The sequence below is a fragment of the Pseudorca crassidens genome, chromosome 9 (assembly GCF_039906515.1).
Source record: "Pseudorca crassidens isolate mPseCra1 chromosome 9, mPseCra1.hap1, whole genome shotgun sequence".
Taxonomy (NCBI): domain Eukaryota; kingdom Metazoa; phylum Chordata; class Mammalia; order Artiodactyla; family Delphinidae; genus Pseudorca; species Pseudorca crassidens.
This window is the reverse complement of record NC_090304.1, coordinates 25,844,634-25,867,462: the sequence shown is the minus strand read 5'-3', so window position 1 is coordinate 25,867,462 and position 22,829 is coordinate 25,844,634. Positions and strand designations below refer to the sequence as shown.

The following is a 22,829-nucleotide window of genomic DNA, read 5'->3' as shown; positions in this document are numbered from 1 at the left end:
GTTTTCCTGGAGCAAGATACACCTGCATAAAGTAAACAACTTAGAAATTAATTAGATGGCTTGTTTTAAATTAGTGTTCTGTTCTAGATTCACCCCTAAGATACAATGTCTTATTGATAAAAATATAATTAAACTGAGGTATATGGCTAAAACTTAAAGTAGCTTACAATTCTCTGAATTAAAAAAAAGGATTGGTTTTCTAAAAGTTTTTCTTCTGTCTAGGTTACAAAGTGCAACAAATGTCTTATGTCTTTCTGTCAATACATTTTTCCACAACTGAAAGCATGGAGCTGTTGTAATCAGCTAAGTTTTACAGAAGATACTCTAAAATACATCAATTCCTATTACAATAACTGTTATAAAACAACAGGGAAGTGGGAAGGGAGTGGCAAGGGGCAAAAACCCAGTATGTGGCTGACAAAAGTAAAAACTAATCTTTTCTTATGTCTTTTTCTTTTATATATTAATTATGTAATCTTAATAGCATATTAAATTAAAAGCAGAGACCTTCACAAAATGATTTTCGACTGAAAGTATGTTTTTGATTTTATAGCTCTTATAGCTTTTAAATATCCTGAACTTTTAGTACATTGTCTGTTTTCTAACCATTTTATTCAAAGCTGTTAGTGCAGCAAATAAGCATGCAGCACATGCTTTGATCTCATTAAATTACAACTTATAGTTCCTAGAGTCATAAATATCAAGCCCTTTTCTCCTTTACCCCTCCTCTTCTGGTATGAGGTAGTCTGTTAAATATCACTATCTCCTTGAGTCCTCTGACGTTTACTCAGACAAATAGCAGAGGTTATGAATGCTGCTCACAGATAGTATCAGGAATTCTTCATGATTGCCATAATGGTGAACCCAGCATTCAGAACTGTAATACTTAGTTTTATCTAACAAGTAAGTTTGGTCTGTTTAACTTTGTTCCACAAAAGGAAAAAGAAAAAAAAAAAAGAATTCCATCTTATCACAAACCAGTAACTTAACTGTCCTGGACATAATCAAAGAACAGCATAAAAGAAAAATAAAAGTTATCTTTGGAAAAATTAATGATTAAAAGTGTTAACTGAGTAATGGAAAACAATGTTAGTAGGCTCGATTAGCCTCTGAAAAAGAAAATCAAAACAGAAAACACTTTTCTTAAAGTTAAAAATTAAGGCTACACTAAAAACTACAAAATTATTGTACCTAGTATGTCTGAAATATTAAAAACTATCTGTTAAAATATATTTGTAAATTCTTACCCTTTCAGCTTCTCGAACTTGGAACTCTCAAAGGTAGTGACATTCTCTCACCTTACCCTTCTCTACAATCTCTCTTCCAAGAACTATTTAGCAGCATGATTACTGACTTAATGCTTTCTATAGAGACAGAGGCCACCATCACATGACACCTCAGTACATTTAGGCAGCCCTGGCCAAGGCTGCAAGACCTGGGAAAAGGGGGCAAGTGTGCTCATGAGCAACACTATTCCCCTTGTGTACAGAGACATGCTTTACTCCTTTCACAAAAATCCAGCAAGGGAAATGCTCCATGGATTTACATGAGCCTCATCTCCATCTACAGGTCAGTCTTAAACTATACATTAGAAATACAATAGTCTATTACATTACAATGCAACATTTGTTCTTATTTAATGAAAAAAACCATAATTTAATAGAGAAATTTATGAGGTATAATATTTTCATAATAATGCAAAAACTAACTGAATAAAGCACATATGACTATTTTAATATAATCATCAAATTAATGATCTAACCACTTAAGACACTGATAACAATATTAAACAAAAAATGAACCAAAGAGATATCACTGAAAATATGCTTATTCACAACTACTCAGTCAGTATTATTTATTTATATTTGCTTTCAAAGTTTATATTGATAAAAATGAATGGTCCATTTAACAATTCTGATTTGAAATGACAGACGAAATTTTCAAATTACAGGTTTTTCTCCTTATATCGTAAGAGCCATCTCTAATATTCTTAAATGTGACTGAAAAGAAATATTCTTTACATATAAACTGTCCTCTTGGGACTTCCCTGGTGGTCCACTGGTTAAGAATCCACCTTCCAATGCAGGGGACGTGGGATCGATCCCTGGTCAGGGAACTAAGATCCCACATGCCAGGGGACAACTAAGCCCGTGCGCTCTAGAGCACGCACACCACAACTAGAGAGCCTGCACGCCAATTAGAGAGAAGCCCGTGCGTCGCAACAAAGAGCCCACGCGTCACAACGAAAGATCCCACATGCCACAACAAAGATCCCACACACTGCGACTAAGACCCGATGCAGCCAAATAAATAAATATTTTTTAACAACCTATCCTTTTAGGTAGTTTGCTAGATAGAAGATTTTTAAGGGCTAGGGACATACACTTATTACCATTCTAATATTCTGTACTGGGCTACCCCTATGCTCTTACTTTCTGATCCCTCGGGTATAAGGAGAGAGTCCAAGGAATTTGAAACCAATTTATTGGCAGTTATAAGAACAAGACCTAGATATAACAGAGTTACAAATATTAATGGTCTTTGAACTCTGGCTTAGCATTTAGAAGTCACGTCAATCTTTAGCCCCTGTGGTCCTGCTTTCCTGGAAATGGTACTAAAAGATAAAGTAGTAAAATTTCCTGATTTCTTGAATTACATATTAAAGTATATGTCATTCATCTGGTAGCACAAACACTCTTCAAAGCTTAAGCCTGTGTCTCTGTAAATAATAAGTTGTCTTAATAAATTTTTAATTTTTGTAAAATTATAGTTAAATATAAAAACAGAGGGTCTTCTGGTTTCTGGTCCAGCATGTAATGAGCTTAGTTAGAAGTTTCCACTTGATCCCACCACAAGTAAAAAGCTGAACAAACTGAAAATCAACAACTCCTCTTACATCTGCTAGACAAATGAGGTCATAAAGCAAATTGCTGCCTCAAAAATTGGAGAGATGGACAGGTAAATACAGAGAAACAGAAACCTCCACAGGAACCAATGCCAGGGTAGGAAAAACTGAACTGTAATTGACTAATTCCCAGAGGCTCAGAGTGGACAATTCAGAGTTAAAAAATTCAGCAGGACACAGTCATTGGGTTCTCAAACTTTTGTGAAATTTTACCTCTAGGTCCTCTCATAGTGAATATCAGAGAAAACTCCCTCCTGCTAAAAGCAGGAGGAAAAGGAGAGAAAAAGTAACCATTTTGAAATACACCAACTCATTTTTTTCTTATCAACAAGTCCTGCCCTCAGGAGAAACTATTTGACCTGAGTCTAAACTACCTGAGGGAAGGGTAATACCCAACTCTATCCCCCTCCAACCATCCTTGTGCGTATGGGGTGGGTGGGCAGGGACTGAGAAGCACTGGTGAAATTCACAGTCCAGGGGCAACAGGCTCATCTAATCATCGGGCACCCATCCCCCTATCTTACCACTACATTACTATACGTCTATTGACTGCAGTTTCTTTCACCCAGTATATCATGTCTGCCTTCCAACAAATAAATTACAAGGCATACTAAAAGGCAAAAGACACAATTTGAAGAGACTGAACAAGCCTCAGAACCAGAGTCAGGTACGGCAGGAATATTAAAACTATCAGACCCAAAATTTTTTAAAACTATGATTAATATGCTAAAAGCTTTAATGGAAAAAACAGACAAAACATGGGAGAACAGATGGATAATGTAAATGGAGAGATGGAAATTCTAAACAAGAATAAAAATGAAATGCTTCAGATCAAAAACACTGCAACAGAAACGAAGAATGACTTTGATGGTCTCAGTAGTAGACTGGACAAGGCTGAGTAAATAATCTCTGAGCTTGAGAATATGACAATAGAAATTCCAAAACTGAAAACAAAGAGTAAAGACTGAAAAAGCATAAGAGACTATCCATCACCTGCGGGTCAGCTAATGTAACATATACAAATTGTAACATATACATAATGGGAGTACCAGAAGGAGATGAAAGAAAGAAAAAGAAGCAATATTTGAAGCACTGATGATTGAGACTTTCCCCAAATTAATGTCAGACACCAAACCACAATCCAAGAAGCTCAGAGAACATCAAGAAGAAAAAGCGACTAAAAAAATTAAACCCAGGGGCTTCCCTGGTGGCGCAGTGGTTGAGAGTTCGCCTGCCGATGCAGGGGACGCGAGTTTGTGCCCCGGTCCGGGAAGATCCCACGTGCCGCGGAATGGCTGGGCCCGTGAGCCATGGCCGCTGTGCCTGCGCGTCCAGAGCCTGTGCTCCGCAACGGGAGAGGCCACAGCAGTCAGAGGCCCGCGTACCGCAAAAAAAATAAAAATTGAAAAATTAAACCCAGGCATATCATATTCAAATTTTAGAAAATCAAAGATATTTAAGTGACACTCAGTAAATGTTGTTTCAAAGCATTTATTCAGTGTCAGTAAAGACAGGTACTTAATTCTCTCAGGGATAAGGAGGTGGTCCAAAGTGGTATTATTTCAGTTGGGGCTTTGAAAAGATTAGGAAAAGGAAATAAGTCATTCTCTGTAGAAAGAACAAGACTTTGCCTACTTCACCTTGCTCTCATACCGGTCTCCCCTGTTATCAGTGGGGATATTTTTAGTTGCAAATAATGGAAAATTAAGCTGGCCCTAAGGAAACTGGCTTAAATAATAATGCGGATTTACTGGCTCACATAACTGAAAAGTCTAGAGGCAGGGCAAGTGCAGGGTTGGTCCATTCAGGAACTCAAAAGTGTCATGAAAGAACAGGTTTCTTTATATCACAGCAATTTGGCATCCACATTTCAAGTTCCTCCTTCTTAGCTTCTCATGATTGTAGGATGACTGCCAGCCCCAGTAGGAGTTACCTTCTTCCTGGTTCATAACCACTGGGTAAGGTCATTTATCCACTCCTAAGCCAAAGGCTGTGGCTAGAGTAATGAAATATGTTTATGGCCTTGTGCCAATTTAGGGCTCCTCTCTAAAGCTGGAGGCATCAAAACAAAACTCTGGATAAGTTTAGAAAGGAGAAGGGGGATATTGACGCTCAGTAAGCTACCAATAAATATCCAATGCACTCCTTAACTCAAAATGCTCCAGCCATACCAGACTTTTCCTTGTTCCTCATATACATTAAACTCTTTCCTGTCTCAAGGCTTTTGCTGTTCCCTTGCCTGAAACATCATCCTCTTCCCTCCCCCACCACTTTACCCCCAATGTAATGAAGTCACCTATGATAATGTCATCACATCCTCTACTTTTTCTTCATATCACTTATAACAGTTTTAACTTATTTGATCTGTGTGATGGTTTTATATGTAACTCCTCCATTGGACTATAACTCAAAGAAGCAGGAACATGTTTCATTTTCTTCATACCTGTACCCTAAGTGCCATATAGTACCTGGCACACAGAGCCACTCAAAAGTTGAATGAATGAATGAATGGTGCTAATGAGATTAACATATAGTGAATGCTTATTGGTTATTCATATCATCATAAAAATGCATGCCACTGGTCACAAGTCAAAGAAACAATATTTTGAATGGGTTAGAACAAATTCATTCATTGCATTTATTGAAATCATAACTCAAAGTTTATAAATCTGTATTTAAAACATTTCATTTATCTTTATACAAAAAAAGCCCACCCAACTTTTCTGGTATTATTTCATAAAACTAGTTTTATATAATACAATAAACTATATCAATCATACCTTCTTTAAACTGTGTATTTCAGATTCTTGTTTTTTATTTAAAGCTGAAAGTCTTTTGTTTAACTGTATTGCTTCTTGTACTGTAACATGAAAGACACTTAGGAAAACATTATATTCATTGTACATTTTAAGGAAATATTACTAACATGGACAAGGAAAATAGCCTCAATGCAATATATATAATTATTACTGAATTTAATAATATTAATTAAACTGCCATTTACTATTACCAGTATCAGATAAGTTCAATTTATTCATTATAAATAAGTCCATTTAAACATTTCCTCTTAAATATGTTAAGTTTAAGTAAGATAGCACCTACCATTTTGCTCTAACTTTTCATGATTCTCTTTTACTAATCCAAATTGACCTGTTATTGTAGCATAGTATTTCTCAATTTCATTCAGTTGCTTCTGATGATCTTCTTTAGCCAGAAAATGTAACTGGACTTTTTGTTCCTATTTTGAAGAGTTATTTTAAATGTTATACATATATAACACATACATACATATATATATACACACATATTTATTAAACATACATAACAATTTATTGTTTTTAATAACTGTTGTTATTAACATAAGTATGTCATGAAAAAGTACTCTCTGAGTACACCTTAGAGAGGAAATATTAGTTAGGTTCTAAATCTAGGTAAAGTTAAAGCATTTTTTTTTTCCTGTAACAAAATAGTCACTTAAGGTTATATTTTCCTTGTTACTAATTTCTTTTTCAAAATCAATTGGTTGTTTTATTTACCGAAAAGTTGATTAGTCCAATACAGCACTAAGCAAAGTGAGGAGAATATTATTAAAGCAATACTCCTGATAATTTAGGAAACAATTTTTTTCCTCTAAATGCTGGCATAATGTACATTATCAAAACTCAGATAAATTTTCTGAGATTAATATTAATGAATATAGCACCTTCTCACTGCATTAAAAACTGGAACAATGAGAATATCTATCAGTGATAGGGAGACAATATAGTATAGCAGAAAGTTTACTTAAGCTAGGGGACACAGTTGGTAAAAATTAGACCCTATATATAATATAATATGGGCCTTCACTGCTTTCAGCTAAAGGAGCTTGTTTTACCATACTTAGAAAAATGACTTAAAACTTTTAGAAGAAATATTATGTTAACAGAATCAATAACACTCTTTGAAAGTTTTTATTCTGGCATTAGCAGAATCATTGATTTCACAACTTTCATTCATTTCTGCCACACACTTCAGTTTCTACTGAGAGAGGATAAACAAAGAACAGTGTAGCCCATCAATAGGCACTCAGTAATTACTTTCTGAATGAACTGTTGTCTCATAGAGTTCTGACAGTGGCAATTTGTTACATTTGCCTGGACAGCATCTATTTCCCTTACCCAAAAGTAACACATTTTCAAGTATTTCCTTGAAATACTTCTTCATTGCAATCTAGTAGACCAAATTCAGGGGTCCTATTCTCCCCTAGTCAAGTATAGGGCATATTACTCCAAATAAACCAATTGATTTCTACATTCTTGGAATTTGAATCTTGAGCAAAAAAGACTATAAAGCTAAAGAAGTTCAGTGGTGATCCTATCCAGACTGATATGAGATCTCCTCCGTCCTGGGTTCCTACATCCTGCTTCTCAAACCCCGGAATTAACCTAGTCCCTGTTCATTTTCAAAACCATTCTTGACTCTCTGATTGATTGCAAGTGTCTCCACTAAATTTCCTTTTGCATAAGTTAACCAGAGCCATTTTGCACTGCTTAACACCAAAGTACAGGCAGTATAGTAGAGTGGTCAAAAGCTATTCTGCCTATGTTTAAATCTTGCCTCTGTAATTTAGTTGCTGTGTGACCTCAGGAAAATTATCTACCCTGTCTTTAAAATAGAGATTATACCAGTATCTCCCTCATAGGGTTGTTGTGAAGATAAGACAAATTAATGCCTACAGAGCAGTAAGAACAGAGCCTATCACATACCAAGTACAATATAATGTTTTGTTATTACTATTCCTTAAATGATAAAAGTGCCTTCAATAGCCTAATTTTTATTTGGACTAAGAATAGCCCTCTCTAATATTAATAAGGAACACACATCATAATTTAAGTTGTACCTAACTATATTAACTTGGCAAATCTGGTGAAAATCTTAACTTTTTCAAAGATTTTTTTAAACAATTTTAAGCAAAGTGGTAAGTACACTGGCAATGGTTATGAAAGATGAGTTAAATTTTTCTCATGCACCTCTATGGGCTTTTCAAATTCACTACTTAGTCATTTGAATTAATCATGCAGCAGTTATAAATTCAAACAAGTTGACAAGTGCACTTACCCCCGAGATCTTATGCTTACCTGGGTAGTCACTATTATCAATAACTAAACAATGAACAATAATGACCCATATTCTGTTCCTCTCAAATACCACTTAATTCTCTAGAGAATTATATTCCTTTCAGGAGATGTGTAGAAACCCAATACAATTTCACTAAAAATTGGTCTAAAGACATTTTTTTCAATTCAATGAATTCTTTCAGTTTTTCAAGTCAAATCAATTTTTAGATAGCCTTTATGAGAATACCATCTACTACATATTAATACACATTAATACTGTTAATGTCTGCAAAGGTTAACTAATCCTGGTAAGTAAAAATGCAGCAAAGATCAAAGTGAGTTCATAGGTGTTCTCTACATACATAGAGCTCTGTACACATTAGATTAGTTTGTAACATACTCTATCCCAACATCCTTTGCTTGAAGCCAAAGTTGAATTAAAATGCAGTTTCATTTGTTTGCATGATACAATTCTGATTTTCAAATACATTAGTCTATACAATGGCCATGATAAATGCTATAAAGACGTTTAAATCACAATGGGTACCTACAGCTCATTAGCTCATACAGGCCTATATGCGGCTGTTCACATATAAACCTACTTGGCTGCCCTGATTTAGTTTTGATAATGAGATGAAGAGGGCAGCTTGCCACTAACTGCATGATTGTCAGCAAATAGTTTAAATTCTTTGGGAAGCAACAACAAAAAGCAGATTGGTAACACCTGCCTGAGAAAGCTAAGAACATTATAAAGAATAATACAACTAAATTGATGGTGTTATTATAACTTTAACATTACATACTATAGCATAATAAAGATTATTTTATTGCAATGACTAAGAAATGGCTAAGTATGTAGTGTTTTTGTTCTTTTTACCTCTCTGAATTGGGTCAAGTTATTTTCTCTTTCATACACTTTTACTACTAAATGCAAAGACTGTCAACAAGAAAATAATATCAGGATTGCCTGCTTTCCAAATACATACGTACCTCATTTTAAACAATTTTAATCTTTGAAAATCAAGATTAGAGAAAGACAGCACATGCATAATTACAAGTGTGTGTGGTCTAAAAGTTTACTTAAAAGCCTCTTAAGGCATTTAAAATAAGAATAATTTAAAAATAACATTTACATCCAACTTTTCAGAACTATACTTACTAATAAAAGCCATAGCTGCTCATTTCCCTCATTTCTTATTTCCTTATAGAGACTGATTTGAAAACTTCTGGAGATAAAATTAATTTCCCTTAAAACAATTAGCTTGTTATAAGTAAATTGTAGAGAAAAAGATTCAAAACCCCAAAACAAACTTCATATATTCCTCATTTCTATTTTTGCAACTTACCTTTTAATTTCTTCAATATAAACCCAAAATAAATCAATGGATTATAAAACTCACTTTTTAAAAACCCATGGCATCTTTCTTAGGATATTGATACTTTCACCTTTTTAGTCACAACATTAGGTATATACTACTTAAAAAAACCAAAGTTACATATTTTATGTGTACAGATGTATATAATTATTATAATCATGAAGATTACTTCCAGACAAGTCTTTAGTCTAAAAATATTCTACTCTGAAAGAAAATATGTGGTAATTCCAAATCTCATCAAAACCTTCAATACTGAAAAATTGTTTTAATTTAATAAAGACAAAATAAATTATTCTTATAAGTCTTTTCTTTAAAGGAAAGTGATATACAAAAAAGAAACTATAACTAAGAGATGGTTGGATAAATTTTTATTTTGTTCGTTAAGCTCTATTGGCAACTCAGTTACACAACATAGTCACCTATACAGTAATTATGGGAACAAAGCAGGAAAGATTTTCATCAATGACCAAATCAATTAATTTGATGTTCTATAGTTTATTTTTATCATATTTAGTTGCATTTGTTTTACTGGTAATGATCAATGTGATCATTTGTTCAAGAGAAAATTTGGGTACTTTTAGAGCTAGATGAATCTTTCCATTCATAATTGTGTTAATGTATCTAGAGACATACCACCTCTACATGAAAATCACTTTATTGAATTCCCACAAGGCAGAAATTTACTAGTAGTTAAGAGCTTGCCTATAGGAAATCATGAACTTGTTTAAATACTTAATACTATTAATACTTAATAGTATTAATACTTAATAATTAAATACTTAATACTATTTTTAAAATTATTTCTTTTGGGACACTTATCAATTGCTCCCCAAAGTCCTGCCTTGGCACAAGTGACCATCTTGTTTCATGTCTTGCACATAGTCAAATAATATCAATATAAAAGGATAATGTGCTGATTTGAATAAAATTAACTGGATTACTGAATACTGTTTAGTACTTTGAATAAAGAAAAGGTCACCTGAATTATGTAAGAATAATGTAAAAAGAATAATGTAAGAATGTTTAGAAAAAGGTTTATTTTTAACTTTTAAATCCATCATCTAAAATATACATAATATTCTGCCAAAATTGGCATGTATATCTATCAATATATAAAATTATTTTAATATAAAGTGATTTATTTAATGCTTTGAACTGTCAGAAAAAATACAACTATAATTCAAATTTTAGTAGGTGCTTAAGAGTCTTAAATTCACATTAACAAAATGTTCAAAAGTGACCAAAAACTATCAAAAGTATACTGCATGTTTCCATGTTTTTTTAAGATTATAAGTATCTGTTTGATGAAATTTTAAAGTGGAATAAAATAAAACACATTTTATGTTGCCTTTGATCTTTAACTTGTAGCCTTATCTCCCAGGTCAGAGGGTACATTATTCAATTTCACTATATTTTGTGTAAAACCACTGTAGCGTTGAAGATGACTTTCAGTACAAATGTCATGGTACTTAAAGCTAAACCAGAATCTAGTTTTTCAGCTCCTTAATTAAAATCATAGTTTAAAATAGTCTGACAATATTATCTGTAGTCTTTCCAGTTGAACAGTGACAGAATTTTCACATCTTTTATTCAATCAAGCTTAGCAATCTTTCTATGGCTCTTTTATTTTCTAACACACCAAAACATTTCAAGAAGCAAAATACTTACTTTACATTTTTGTATTTAACGTCATAAGGAATGATCTCTCATTTCTTACTTCTCATAGATATAATACATAAACCTTACTCAAAAATTATTTTTACTTGCCTATTTTTACTAGTCTGCTCCAAAGAAGGAAGAACGAAATAGCATAAACCCACCCAAGAAGCCCTCTGAAGATATAAGTGGATATGGGAGAATTTTGCTCAATCAAAAATACAGAGAAAGAAATTCTTCTGAATCCAACAGGGATAGAAAGATAGAATATCAAAGTAAATATTTCATAAAATGTTATGCTGTAAAAATGTAAATATTAATTTTAATATACTGCAGAAGAGGAATGCACAACAAATTAACACTTGTTGAATGATAAGGGATGAGTACCATATCCCAAGTGTAGTATTCAAATGCTACTTCATATTATTTCAAATTTTCAGGCTAAAAGTAATAACTATGTGTTTACACAAATACCTAGAAAAGATATCATTAAAGTAAGGGGTTTCAGAATTCTGTTGTTTTCATTTCTTTGTTGTTCAATTTTCATATAAGACCTCTACCAATAATTTGGGAACTGTGTTAAATTTATTTTATAACATGTAAACACTATCTGGAAATAAATTTGTGAAATAAATTCATTTAAGCTATATCTGAAATTGTAATTCAGTCCTTTAAAGGGGATATTAATATCCAGTTTCAACATTTTTTTAACAATAAATGTCACATTAATATTGACAAAAATACTGTGCACATTATGCACTAATCTGGGGTGGGTGTATATTTTGAAATTTCCTTACCATTTCACTCACTTTCTTCTGTAAAGAATATTTAGAAACCTTGAAAACAATAAGGGGAAAAAAAATCTCATGAAAACTTTTTAGTTATTTGTTATAAATTCCTTCTGATATTAAAATTGTATGTTATATAATGTGACGTGTATCTTATATGCAATTTTTTCCAGTGACACATTTTCAAAATGTTACTTACCATAACTTTATTCTCTATAACAAAAACAATACATTTATTTATTTATTCAACACATATTTATGGAGCACCTACTATATGCCAGCCATTTTCCTAGGATCCTGGGATACAACAATGAACAAAGTCCCTGCCCGTAACAAGCTTTCTGTCTAGTGGGGGTGGTGGTAGACAGACAATTAAATATAAGTAAAAAGTACAGAAGTTACAGAGTGACAACTACTATGAAGAAAAATAAAGCAAGAAGGACAGCAAGAAAACTCTAGGAGAGTCTGCTACTTAATATTAGCTCTTCGTTGAAAAAATTTTGATAAAATAGATAAGCATAGGGGAAAAACATTGTCTTAAACCATCTCACAAGCCAGAAATAACAATCATTAATACTGTGGTACTTCCAGATATTTTTCTATGTATTTATACTTTAAAAGAGAGTCAGTAGGGGGTAGAATAATAATATATGTACTATTTTGTAACCTATTTTTACTTAATATATAGCAAACACTTTTATATTACAAATTAATCTACAACACAAGTTTTTAATGGCTACACAGTATTCCACTGTTTAACTTTATACCATAGTTTATCAAATCACTCTCATTTTTGTAGATTTACCGAGTTTTCAGTTCTATGAAAGAATTCTGAAATAAACATGCTGTTACCAAGAAAACTCTGCAGTTATTCATTTTAGCAGAATAAATTCCAAGAAGCAGGACTCCTAAGATTTGTTCATTTTTATAGACTTAACAATTGTTATTACACACATAGTCCTCCAGAATGGTGGACCAAGTTAAACTCCAACTAGCCATGTATGAGTGCTTATTTACTTAAACTCACCTAATATTTGCTAAAATTGAAGCAAAAGTTCTTAAAATTACTTCACGTTTCCTGTGAAATAAATTTTTAGCATACTGCCTTGAACTAATAATTTTATTTCATTTTGGTGGAATGAGTTATATGTGATTCATTTCTTCAACAAATATTGAATGCTACTATAAGTAAAGCACTAATGTAGACATTGGGGGTATAGTATTGGACCAAAAAATCCTGTCCAGCTTAAATTCTGGGGAATGTAGATAATTAGCAATATAAATAAGTTAAAATATATAGTTCTATTAGATATTGATAAGTGCTAATGAAAAATAATAAATCAGGGAAGGGGATTACACAGGATGGCCAGGAAAGTCCTTTCTGAGAGGGCAACTTTTGAGTAAAGACTCAACAGAAAGTAAGGAAGAGTATTCCAGCAAGTGCAAAGCCCCTAAGGTGGGCAAATGTCTTGTGTGTTCAAAGAACAGCAAAGAAGCCAATGTGGCTGGAAGATTTAGTAAGCAAGGGGAAGAACAGCAAAAGATGAGTTCACAGAAGAGTAGGAGAGGAGGTAGGGCCAAATCACTGTAGGTCTGTGGTGCATAATAATGGTTTACTCTGAATGAGACAGGAAGCCACTGAAGAGACCCAAGCACAAATGTGACAGAGCCTGACTTACTCCTTGAAAGGATCACTCTGACTGTTATATTAAAACTGAAGGAGAACAGAAGTGGAAGCAGGAAGAACATTTCATATAACTACTGCAATTGAGATGAAAGAGGATGATGAAAGAGGACTAGGGTGTTAGTAGTAGATGTAGTGAGAAGTGGTCAGATTCTGTATATACTCTGAGGGAAAAGCTGAAAAAAATCTGCAACAGGAAGAAGGGAGTTGTAATTAACAAAAACAGAAAAGACAAATAAGTTAGTTAGCTTTCAGGGCGAGATTTTAGGAACTAAGTTTTGGACATGTCAAGTTTGAGATGTCTTTTAGACATCCAATAGTCAATCCAGGCTGGAGTTGGGGCTGGAGATATACATTTGGAAGCCCTCTGCATGTAGACCCCATTTTAAAGAAATGAGACTAGATGAGATCAGAGTATTTTTAAGGCATACAGACAAAAGCAAAGTAAAAAGGTAGAGGTCATCTAGAAAAATAAGAGGAAAAAAAAAAAGACTGGCCTTGGGACTCAGATTGGAATCATACCTCCAGCTTTCCAGAATCTCCAGCTTGCAGACAACAGATCACGGCACTTCTCTGTCTCCATAATTGTGTGATCGTGTGAGCCAATTCTTCATAATCAATCAATCACCCTCTTTCTTTCTTTCTCTCTCTATATATACAGGTTCTGTTTCGCTGGTGAACCTTCACTAATACAGCTACCATTAGCCAAAGATAAAACTGATAAACATAGAGCAAATTTACCAAATTCTTTCAGGTCACTGTTCTTCAAACATCAATATCTCTGCATTTTATTCTTTCTGAACCATGATTCACAGTTCTATTTTATCAACACCTCTAGAGCACTTTCCAACTTAAAAAACTACCATGTAGCTGCATTCCTATGTCAAATAAGTCAAATTTGAAAGTAACATAACTAGATTGACATGAAATCTTTTTACAGATGTTCTATATAATGATTATTCATTCTGAAATCACATAAAACTGGTTTATAATACCAGATATAGGCAGCTTTCTAATACTGGAACAAAACTATACTAACACTAATTAGTGTATTAACAACAGAAAGCAATTTGAAAGATAAAGTACAAATGTTTTCCTAGTTATAGCTATCCTTCACTTTTTGGAAAATTTTATGAAAAGTTTACTGTAAAGTACATTTGTTTAGAGCAAATCTATTTTCCCATTAAATTAATGGGATTTATGTTACTTGGGAATAAAGTCCTTTAAGTACTGTGCTAAAAATATTTAACCCCTCACCTTCCTGAACAACTCAGTCCCAAGTTCATTAGGTGGGGAAGAGGTGAAGGGGTAGTGGTGGCAGCATTCCAGAACAGGGTATCAGGCCTGAATGGGGAGTCAAAAGCTGAGTAGGGTGCTTAGTAGGCAGTGCTGAAAAAGGGCAACCCAGGTATCAGAGTTGAAGCAGGGAGAAGAGGGCATCCACATTAGGAAGGAGTAGCAGAATGGAGGCCTGATCACGTACAGGGTAATTTATCAAATAAGTAAATATATTAAGAATAAAGAAAGTCATATTTCTTACTGTAACAGAAAAGAAATATATAAATATGGAAGGGAAATAAATTAAAATTAACCTTATGGTTTTGGATTGGAAATGGAAGTAATGTGAATTCATGGTTTTTGACATATATAGATTGATAGCGAAACAAACATAATTATAAATGTGTGTTTATATATTTGTGTGTATATAAATACATACATAGATTCCCTAGCTCTGTCTACTAAGAAGGTCTGAGACCAGTGACACCCCAATAGCAGTGAGTGTAACAATGCCCAGATCTGGGTGTCTACATTCCATTTTCCACTAAAAGGAACCAGGGCAATGTGGAGAAATGCTGTATTCCAGGGCAAGCTTACGTAAACTACAAGGTGATCCTGGAACATTTTGTTTTTACCTGAGAGCAGGAAAATGCTGAAAAAATGATAAAGTCATGTCCAAAAGACTGAAAAATCATCCTGAATGGACTCCTACTGGCCAAACTAATGATCATGTGAGGATCAAAATAAATAATGATAGTCACATATTTTTATCCATTGAATAAAATAAGAAACTACGATTCTAAACTGATATAAATAAATGAATATATTAAATGTTTGGAGAGAAACAGAACATTTCTATTCAAAGTACCTGCCTATAAAATACTCTGATTAGAAAGGGGAAAAGAATAACTTTCCAGTGGAGAAACTTGTCAGATACCACCTAAATCAAATGTTCAAAGTGAACATCACCAATAATAAGACAAACTGAAATCATCAGCTATCTGATAGAATTCAATTATAGGAATAAGGCCTTATTTCTGTAATATTCTTGCCAAAAATGCATAAACTATCTCTATTCATGAGGAAATATCCAAACAGAAACTGAGGGAGATTGGCACAACACTGTAAATCAACTATTTTTCAATTAAAAAAAAAAACGAAACAGAAATTGAGGGACATTCTACAAAATAACTAGACTGTGATCTTCAAGAGTTTCAAAGGCATTAAAATCATACAAAGACTGGGGAACCGTTCCAGACTGAAAGAGATCAAAGAGACATGACAACTAAATGCAACATAAGATTCTAAACTGGATCCTTTTGCTAGGACAACTGGTGAAACCTGAATGGGGCATGAGAATTAATTTACAATTATATATCAGTGTTAACTTCCTGATTTTATGGTTGTGTTATGGTTTTCTAGGACAATGTCCTTGATCATAGGAGAGATATTACAGTATTTGGGGTGACAGGGCATCAGATTGGCATATTACTTTTACTTTATTTTTTTTAAAATATTTATTTATTTATTTGTTTGTTTGGCTGTGTTGGGTCTTAGTTGTGGCATGTGGGATATTCACCGCAACATGTGGGATCTTTTAGTTGCAGCATGTGCAGTCTTAGTTGCTGCATGTGGGATCTAGTTCCCTGACGAGGGATCAAACACGGGCCTCCTACGTTGGGAGCACAGAGTCTTAGCCACTGGACCACCAGGGAAGTACCTGGCGTATTACTTTTAAATCATCCAGGAAAATAGTTCTCTGTAATGTATTTCTAACATCTCTGTAAGTTTATGATTCTCCAAACTACAAAATTTCCAAATATCTAAGAATTCCTTGTGGATAAATGCGCACAGTCAAAGCTCTAGGAATTTAGTTCCCTTTTATCACTGTGGTTAGGTAAGGCCTAATAAGATAAAGATTCAATAGTAGAAATAACACATTATGTATTAAATATGGCTTCAGTTCTGTGAGAGGAATTAATGTCTTAATTTATAAATTCAGTAAGCTTAAAATGAAGTGAAGTAGGGGCTTCCCTGGTGGCGCAGTGGTTGAGAGTCCGCCTGCCGATGCAGGGGACACGGCTTCGTGCCCGGTCCGGGAAGATCCCACATGCCCGTGGGCCACGGTCGCTGAGCTTGCGCGTCTGGAGCCTGTGCTCCGCAACGGGAGAGGCCGCAACAGTGAGAGGCCCACGTACCGCAAAAAAAAAATTAAGTGAAGCAGAGAATATAATACGTTATTGCTTCACAAAATGGTCTTGTTTGGGAAATGCTGATGTATTTCAATTTCCTCATTTTACCTAAAGGAAAATTGAGGTTCAAGAAGACAAAGAGTTACCACAGGATCATGTATAATAGTAAGCCTTTAATAGGCAGAAATAATTTATTTAAAATCTACAGGACACTCAGCAAAATTTAACCCTTAGGCATACTGTTTACATAAACAAAGTTTAATTTGTCAGGTAACTAAGATATAAGCAGGTTGCCCTGCTCTAACTAATTCCCTTTATTATTAGTTTTTAATATATATATATTTTTTAAATTTTATTTATTTATTATTTTTGGCTGCGTTGGGTCTTTGCTGCTGCACGCGGGCTTTCTCTAGTTGTGGTGAGAGGGGGCTACTCTTCCTTGTGGTGTGCGGGCTTCTCATTGTGGTGGCTTCTCTTGTTGCAGAGCATGGGCTCTAGGCGTGCGAGCTTCAGTAGCTGTGGCTTGCAGGCTCTACAGCGCAAGCTCAGTAGTTGTGACGCACGGGCTTAGTTGCTCCACGGCATGTGGGATCTTCCCGGACCAGGGCACAAACCCGTGTCCCCTGCACTGGCAGGCAGATTCTTAACCACTGTGCCACCAGGGAAGCCCTAACTAATCCCTTTAAAATCAAGTAACAAGGTACCATTTTAAATAGAAGTTAAACACATTCAAAGAATCCATTAAAGGAAAAATAATTCAGCTTTTGGTGTGTTGTGGTTTTGTGTCTGTTTGTTTCATTTTAGAATTCAGTAGGTAGAGTGGCTTGGCTATGAGCTTTTCAAGAAAAGGCATTATCTGATTTCTTATTCCTGCACATGGTAGGCACAACCTCATGAAAGGAAAAAAGTAGCAACCTGAGTAAAGGAGGGAGGGAGGTTGCTACATGATGGTTAAGAGGCTGTGAACTTTCTTTGCCTAATGGATTTATATCAGATCCATAATTAAAGAGGAAGTTTTTTTTCTTTAACTTGGAGGGGAAACACCAGAAGTATCTTCATTGTTCTACACTGTTCATATATCATGTTCATCCAGCCATAAAGTAACATATACATCACCTGTACTATGTCACGGGCTGAACAAGGCAAAACAAATCCTTACAGCTCTTGCACAGAAGGTCAGCCATATGAAGAAATTTCTTTTGATTTGAAAATACTCATTACATTATCCAGATAATTAAACATGCATGAGTGGTATCAAATGAAATAATTTAAGAAAAAGTGCTAAAATAACAAAGCACTTATAACAAAATTGGCATATTTCTTTATTGACATTTTAGTAGAAAAAAAAGTAACACTTTTTCAAGATTTATTCAGAAATAAGAGGTAAGTTATGCCTAGTTCAAGATACTGTAAGAAAACACATTAGAGTCTTCTATAATAGCTATAATGGTAATTTCGGTATACTCAATTATAAGAACAACTTTTTAATTTAAATAATAAAAAAAAATGTTTACCTACTGGGGTCATTTTAAACTGGATATCTGAGGTATGATAAGAATCACTAAACTGTATAACTACATAAACTTTAAATAGTAGCCTTAAACCCCTATTTCTTTTCCATCAACTTTAAAGAATATTTCTGGATATCACCATGAACTTCATCTCACTGCACCTTTACTTTTTCATCAACAAGGTTAGTAACATTTAAGTTTTGTTCTGTAACCATAATTAAGTCTCCCATGCTTTGCTTATAGGTTAATTCTAAAAACTGGAAGTCAACAGTGTTTATGTTATTACAGTCAATATAGATATTGTTTAATGCAAAGCCTAACAGGGTGTTAATACCACATTTCCGTCGTATAGGTCCAATGTGCTACATAAAGGATGATTTTACTAGGGTCAGGACCTAAATATCTTCTCTTGTTTTAACCCATCAATTGCTCAAAACCATCCCAAATTTTAATTTACTTTATGCCTTAGTTATACGGTAATCTGTTTTCTCTGGAGTTTCTAATCACTTACTGCTTTGTTGCTGCTGTTGTTGAAGAAACAAGATATAAGGATTCTTTACTATATCACTAATATCTTCCAGCCTCTAATTCATCCAAATTGAGGCATGGAATCCATGCCCTTCTTTTTATTAAAAACATTCTTCTTGGAACTCATTGACATTTTGCTGTACTTAATTTTTATTCACTTTGTTACATCAAAGTAACAAATGAAATCCAAAATAAAAATTGCTTAATATCTCAAATGAGGAGAATCTAAATAGTGTTAAGACAACTGAATAACAACCTGAAAAAATATAGACTTAGATCCATATCTCATACTGTTACAAAGATAAACTTCAAATGATCAAAGATCTAATGTAAAATTTGAGTACTTAGATGTAATAAAAGAAAACATTGGCAAATCCTTTTTATAACTTTGTAGTTGTGAATGCCTTTCTAACCATGACAAACTCCAAAAGCCGTAAAAGAAAAATAAATAATTTATAGCAAATGTTAAACAAAAAGCCAAACAAACAAAATCAAAATACAAATGACAAACTGAAGAAACAATCTGAAGCCCAGAACACAAACAAAAAGGGCTTATTTCAGAGAAATATAAAGAATTCATGGGAGTGACATCAGAAAGATGGTAGACCAGGAGGTCCCAGCCTTCCCACACCCCCACATGATTTAACAAGTACCTAAAAATGAAAATAGTTCTGGAAGAGCTCTGGAGTACTATTAAGAAGCTGCAGCAACCCAGTAGAGCACAAAAAAACAAGGATGTCTGAATAGAAAAGTATAGGAAGCATTTCACCTGTGTCATTCAATCATCTAGGTTCATACAGCTTGGCACCAAAAGAAATGCCCTCAGCAACAACTCCCCCCAAATAGGAGAAAAGGAGAGCAGGAAGACACCAGCAGCCTTCACCACCAAGGACCTCAACAGCCCTCATCACTACCATGGACACCAGCAGCTTTCACCTCCAAGGACACTGACAGTCTTTGCTAATGTCTACACCTACCTGAGCTGATGGAGCTGCCTGATGGAGCCCAGGCCACTGTGTCCTTTCTTGGAACCAGAAGCATCATTGCTCCCCAACCAAGCCAGAGCTGCTAGACCCAGCACTACACCTGGCACCACCACATATGCCACCCAGCCAGCATCCTCACATCCACCAGTAGGTCAAGGTTTATACCCACCAGAGCTAGTCCAAAAACTCTGAAAGAGGTCACTGCTCCTTCAATGCACAAACACCAACAAACGGCTACAAGGAACACAAAAAAATCAAGGAAACATGACACCATCAAAGGAATACTACAAATTTCCAGTAACTGTCCCCAAAGAACTGGAGATCTATGAACTACCTGACAAAGAATTCAAAATAACTGTTTTAAAGAAGCTCAGCAAACTACAAGACAACACAGATAGATAACTCAAAAAAATCAGGAAAATATTACATGAATAAAATGAGAAGTTCAATAAAGAGATAGAAGTCATAAGGAAAGAACCAAAAAAATTCTAGAGCTGAAGAACACAATGAATGAAATGAAAAATGTAATAGCTTCAACAGCACACTCAGTGGAACAAAAGAAATAAACCAGTGAACTCAAAGACAGATCATTTTAAATTATCCAGTGAAAAGAAAAAAGAATGAAAGAGGGTGAAGAAAGGCCATATGATTTATGGAACAACATCAAAAGATAAAGGGAGAAGAATTTTAAAAGTCACTATAAAAAACATCAAATAACAAAAGAAGACAAGAGAGGAAGAGATGTACAACACAACTAAAACAGAAAACAATCAACAGAATGACAACAGTGATTCCACACCTATCAATAATTACTTAAATGTAAATGGATTAAACTCTCCAATAAAAAGGCACAGAGTGGCTAAACAAATTTTTTTTAAATCCAGTGATACATCTGTAAGAGACTCACTGTAGATTTAAGGACACATGTAGACTGAAAGTAAAAGGATGAAACAGATATACCAAAGAGTAACCAAAAGAAAGCAGGGGTGGCTAAACTTATATCAGATAAAATAGACTTTAAGTCAAAACTGTCTTTAGAGACAAAGAAGGTCATTCTATAATGCCAAAGAGTCAATTCAACAGGAAGATATAATAAGTATATATGTACCCAACATCAGAGCACTTAAATATACAAAGCAAACATCAACAGATCTGAAGAGAGAAACTGACAAAACTACAATGATAGTAGGAGACTCCAGTACCTCACTTTCCATAATGGATAGAATATCCAGACAGAAAATCAATAAAGAAACAGTTGATGTGAACATCATTATAGGTTAAATGGACCTAACAGACATATACAGAACTTTTCACTCAATAGAAGGAGAATACACATTCTTCTCAGGCACACATGGAACATTCTCCAGGATAGATCATATGTCTACCATATGGTGTATCACAGAAAAGTCACCTTCTATGTGATAGGTCGTCAAAAAAGTCTTAAATTTGAGAAGGTCAAAATCATTCCAAGTATCCTTTCTGATCACAGTGGAATAAAATTAGAAATCATTAACAGTAAGAAAACAAGAAAATTCACAAATACATGGAAACTAAACAACATACTCTTGAACATTTGTTATGTTAAAAAAAAGGAGAATTTTAAAAGTATCTCAAGACAAAACAAAAACAATAACACAACATATCAATACTTATGGGATGCACCAAAAGCAATACTAACAGGAGATGTCATAATGATAAACGCCTACATTAAAAAAAAAAACCTTGAATAAACAACTTAACTTTACATCTCAAACAACTAGAAAAAGAAGAACTAGGCCAAAATCAGCAGAAGGAAGAAAATAATAGAGATTGGAACAGAAATAAATCAAATAGCAAATATAAAAACAAATGAAAAAAAACAACGAAATTAAGAGTTGGTTTTTTGGAAGAATAAGCAAAATTGACAAACTGTTAGCTAGACTAAGAAAATGACAGAAGAATCAAATAAACAAAATTAGAAATGAAAAGGAGACATTACAATGGATGCCTCAGAAATAAAAAGGATCATAAGAGACTATTATGAACAATTACATGCCAACAAATTCTCCCGTTAAAAGAAATAGAGGGCTTCCCTGGTGGCGTAGTGGTTGAGAGTCCGTCTGCCGATGCAGGGGACATGGGTTCATGCCCCAGTCCGGGAAGATCCCACGTGCCCGTGGGCCATGGTCACTGAGCCTGCACGTCCGGAGCCTGTGCTCCACAACGGGAGAGGCCACAACAAGTGAGAGGCCCGCGTACCGCAAAAAAAAAAAAAAAAAAAAAAAAGAAATGGATAAATTCCTAGAAACATACAACCTACCAAAACTGAAGATTGATGAACTAGAAAAACTGAACATACCAATAGCAAATGAGGATATTGAATCAGTAATTTAAAACCTCCCAACAAAGAAAAGCCCAGGACTAGATGGCTTCATGGAAGAACTCTACCAAACATTTGAAGAAGATTTCATACAAATCCTTCTTAAATTCTCCCAAAACACGGAACAGGGAACATTTCCAAACTCATTTTATGAGACCATCATCATTCTGTCGACAAACCCAGACAAAGACACTACAAGAAAAGAAAACTACAGGCCAGTATCTATGATGAACATAGATGCAAAAATCTTCAATAAAATTCTAGCAAACAAAATTCGAAAGCATATTGAAAGGATCATACACCATTACCAAGTGAGATTTAATCCCTGGGTTAAAAGGATGGTCCAACATATGCAAATAAATCAATGTGATACACCACACTAATAGAATGAAAGAAAAAAAACCACATGTTCGTCTCAATAGATGTAGAAAAAGCATTTGACAAAATTCAACATCCATTCATGATAAAAA

The 22,829-nt window shown here is 34.2% G+C and overlaps 1 protein-coding gene across 1 annotated transcript in view; it reads right to left on the bottom strand.

Moving 5' to 3' along the window:
- Window positions 1-22,829, bottom strand: part of CCDC73 (coiled-coil domain containing 73) — a 99,793-nt gene that overhangs the window by 44,556 nt on the left and 32,408 nt on the right. Inside the window, exons 6-8 of the mRNA XM_067749507.1 lie at window positions 11,831-11,869; window positions 6,008-6,143; window positions 5,686-5,765 (exon numbers count right to left, since the gene is read on the bottom strand). Of these exons, the coding sequence (XP_067605608.1) occupies window positions 5,686-5,765; window positions 6,008-6,143; window positions 11,831-11,869 (255 nt within the window). The remainder of the gene's footprint in view (window positions 1-5,685; window positions 5,766-6,007; window positions 6,144-11,830; window positions 11,870-22,829) is intronic.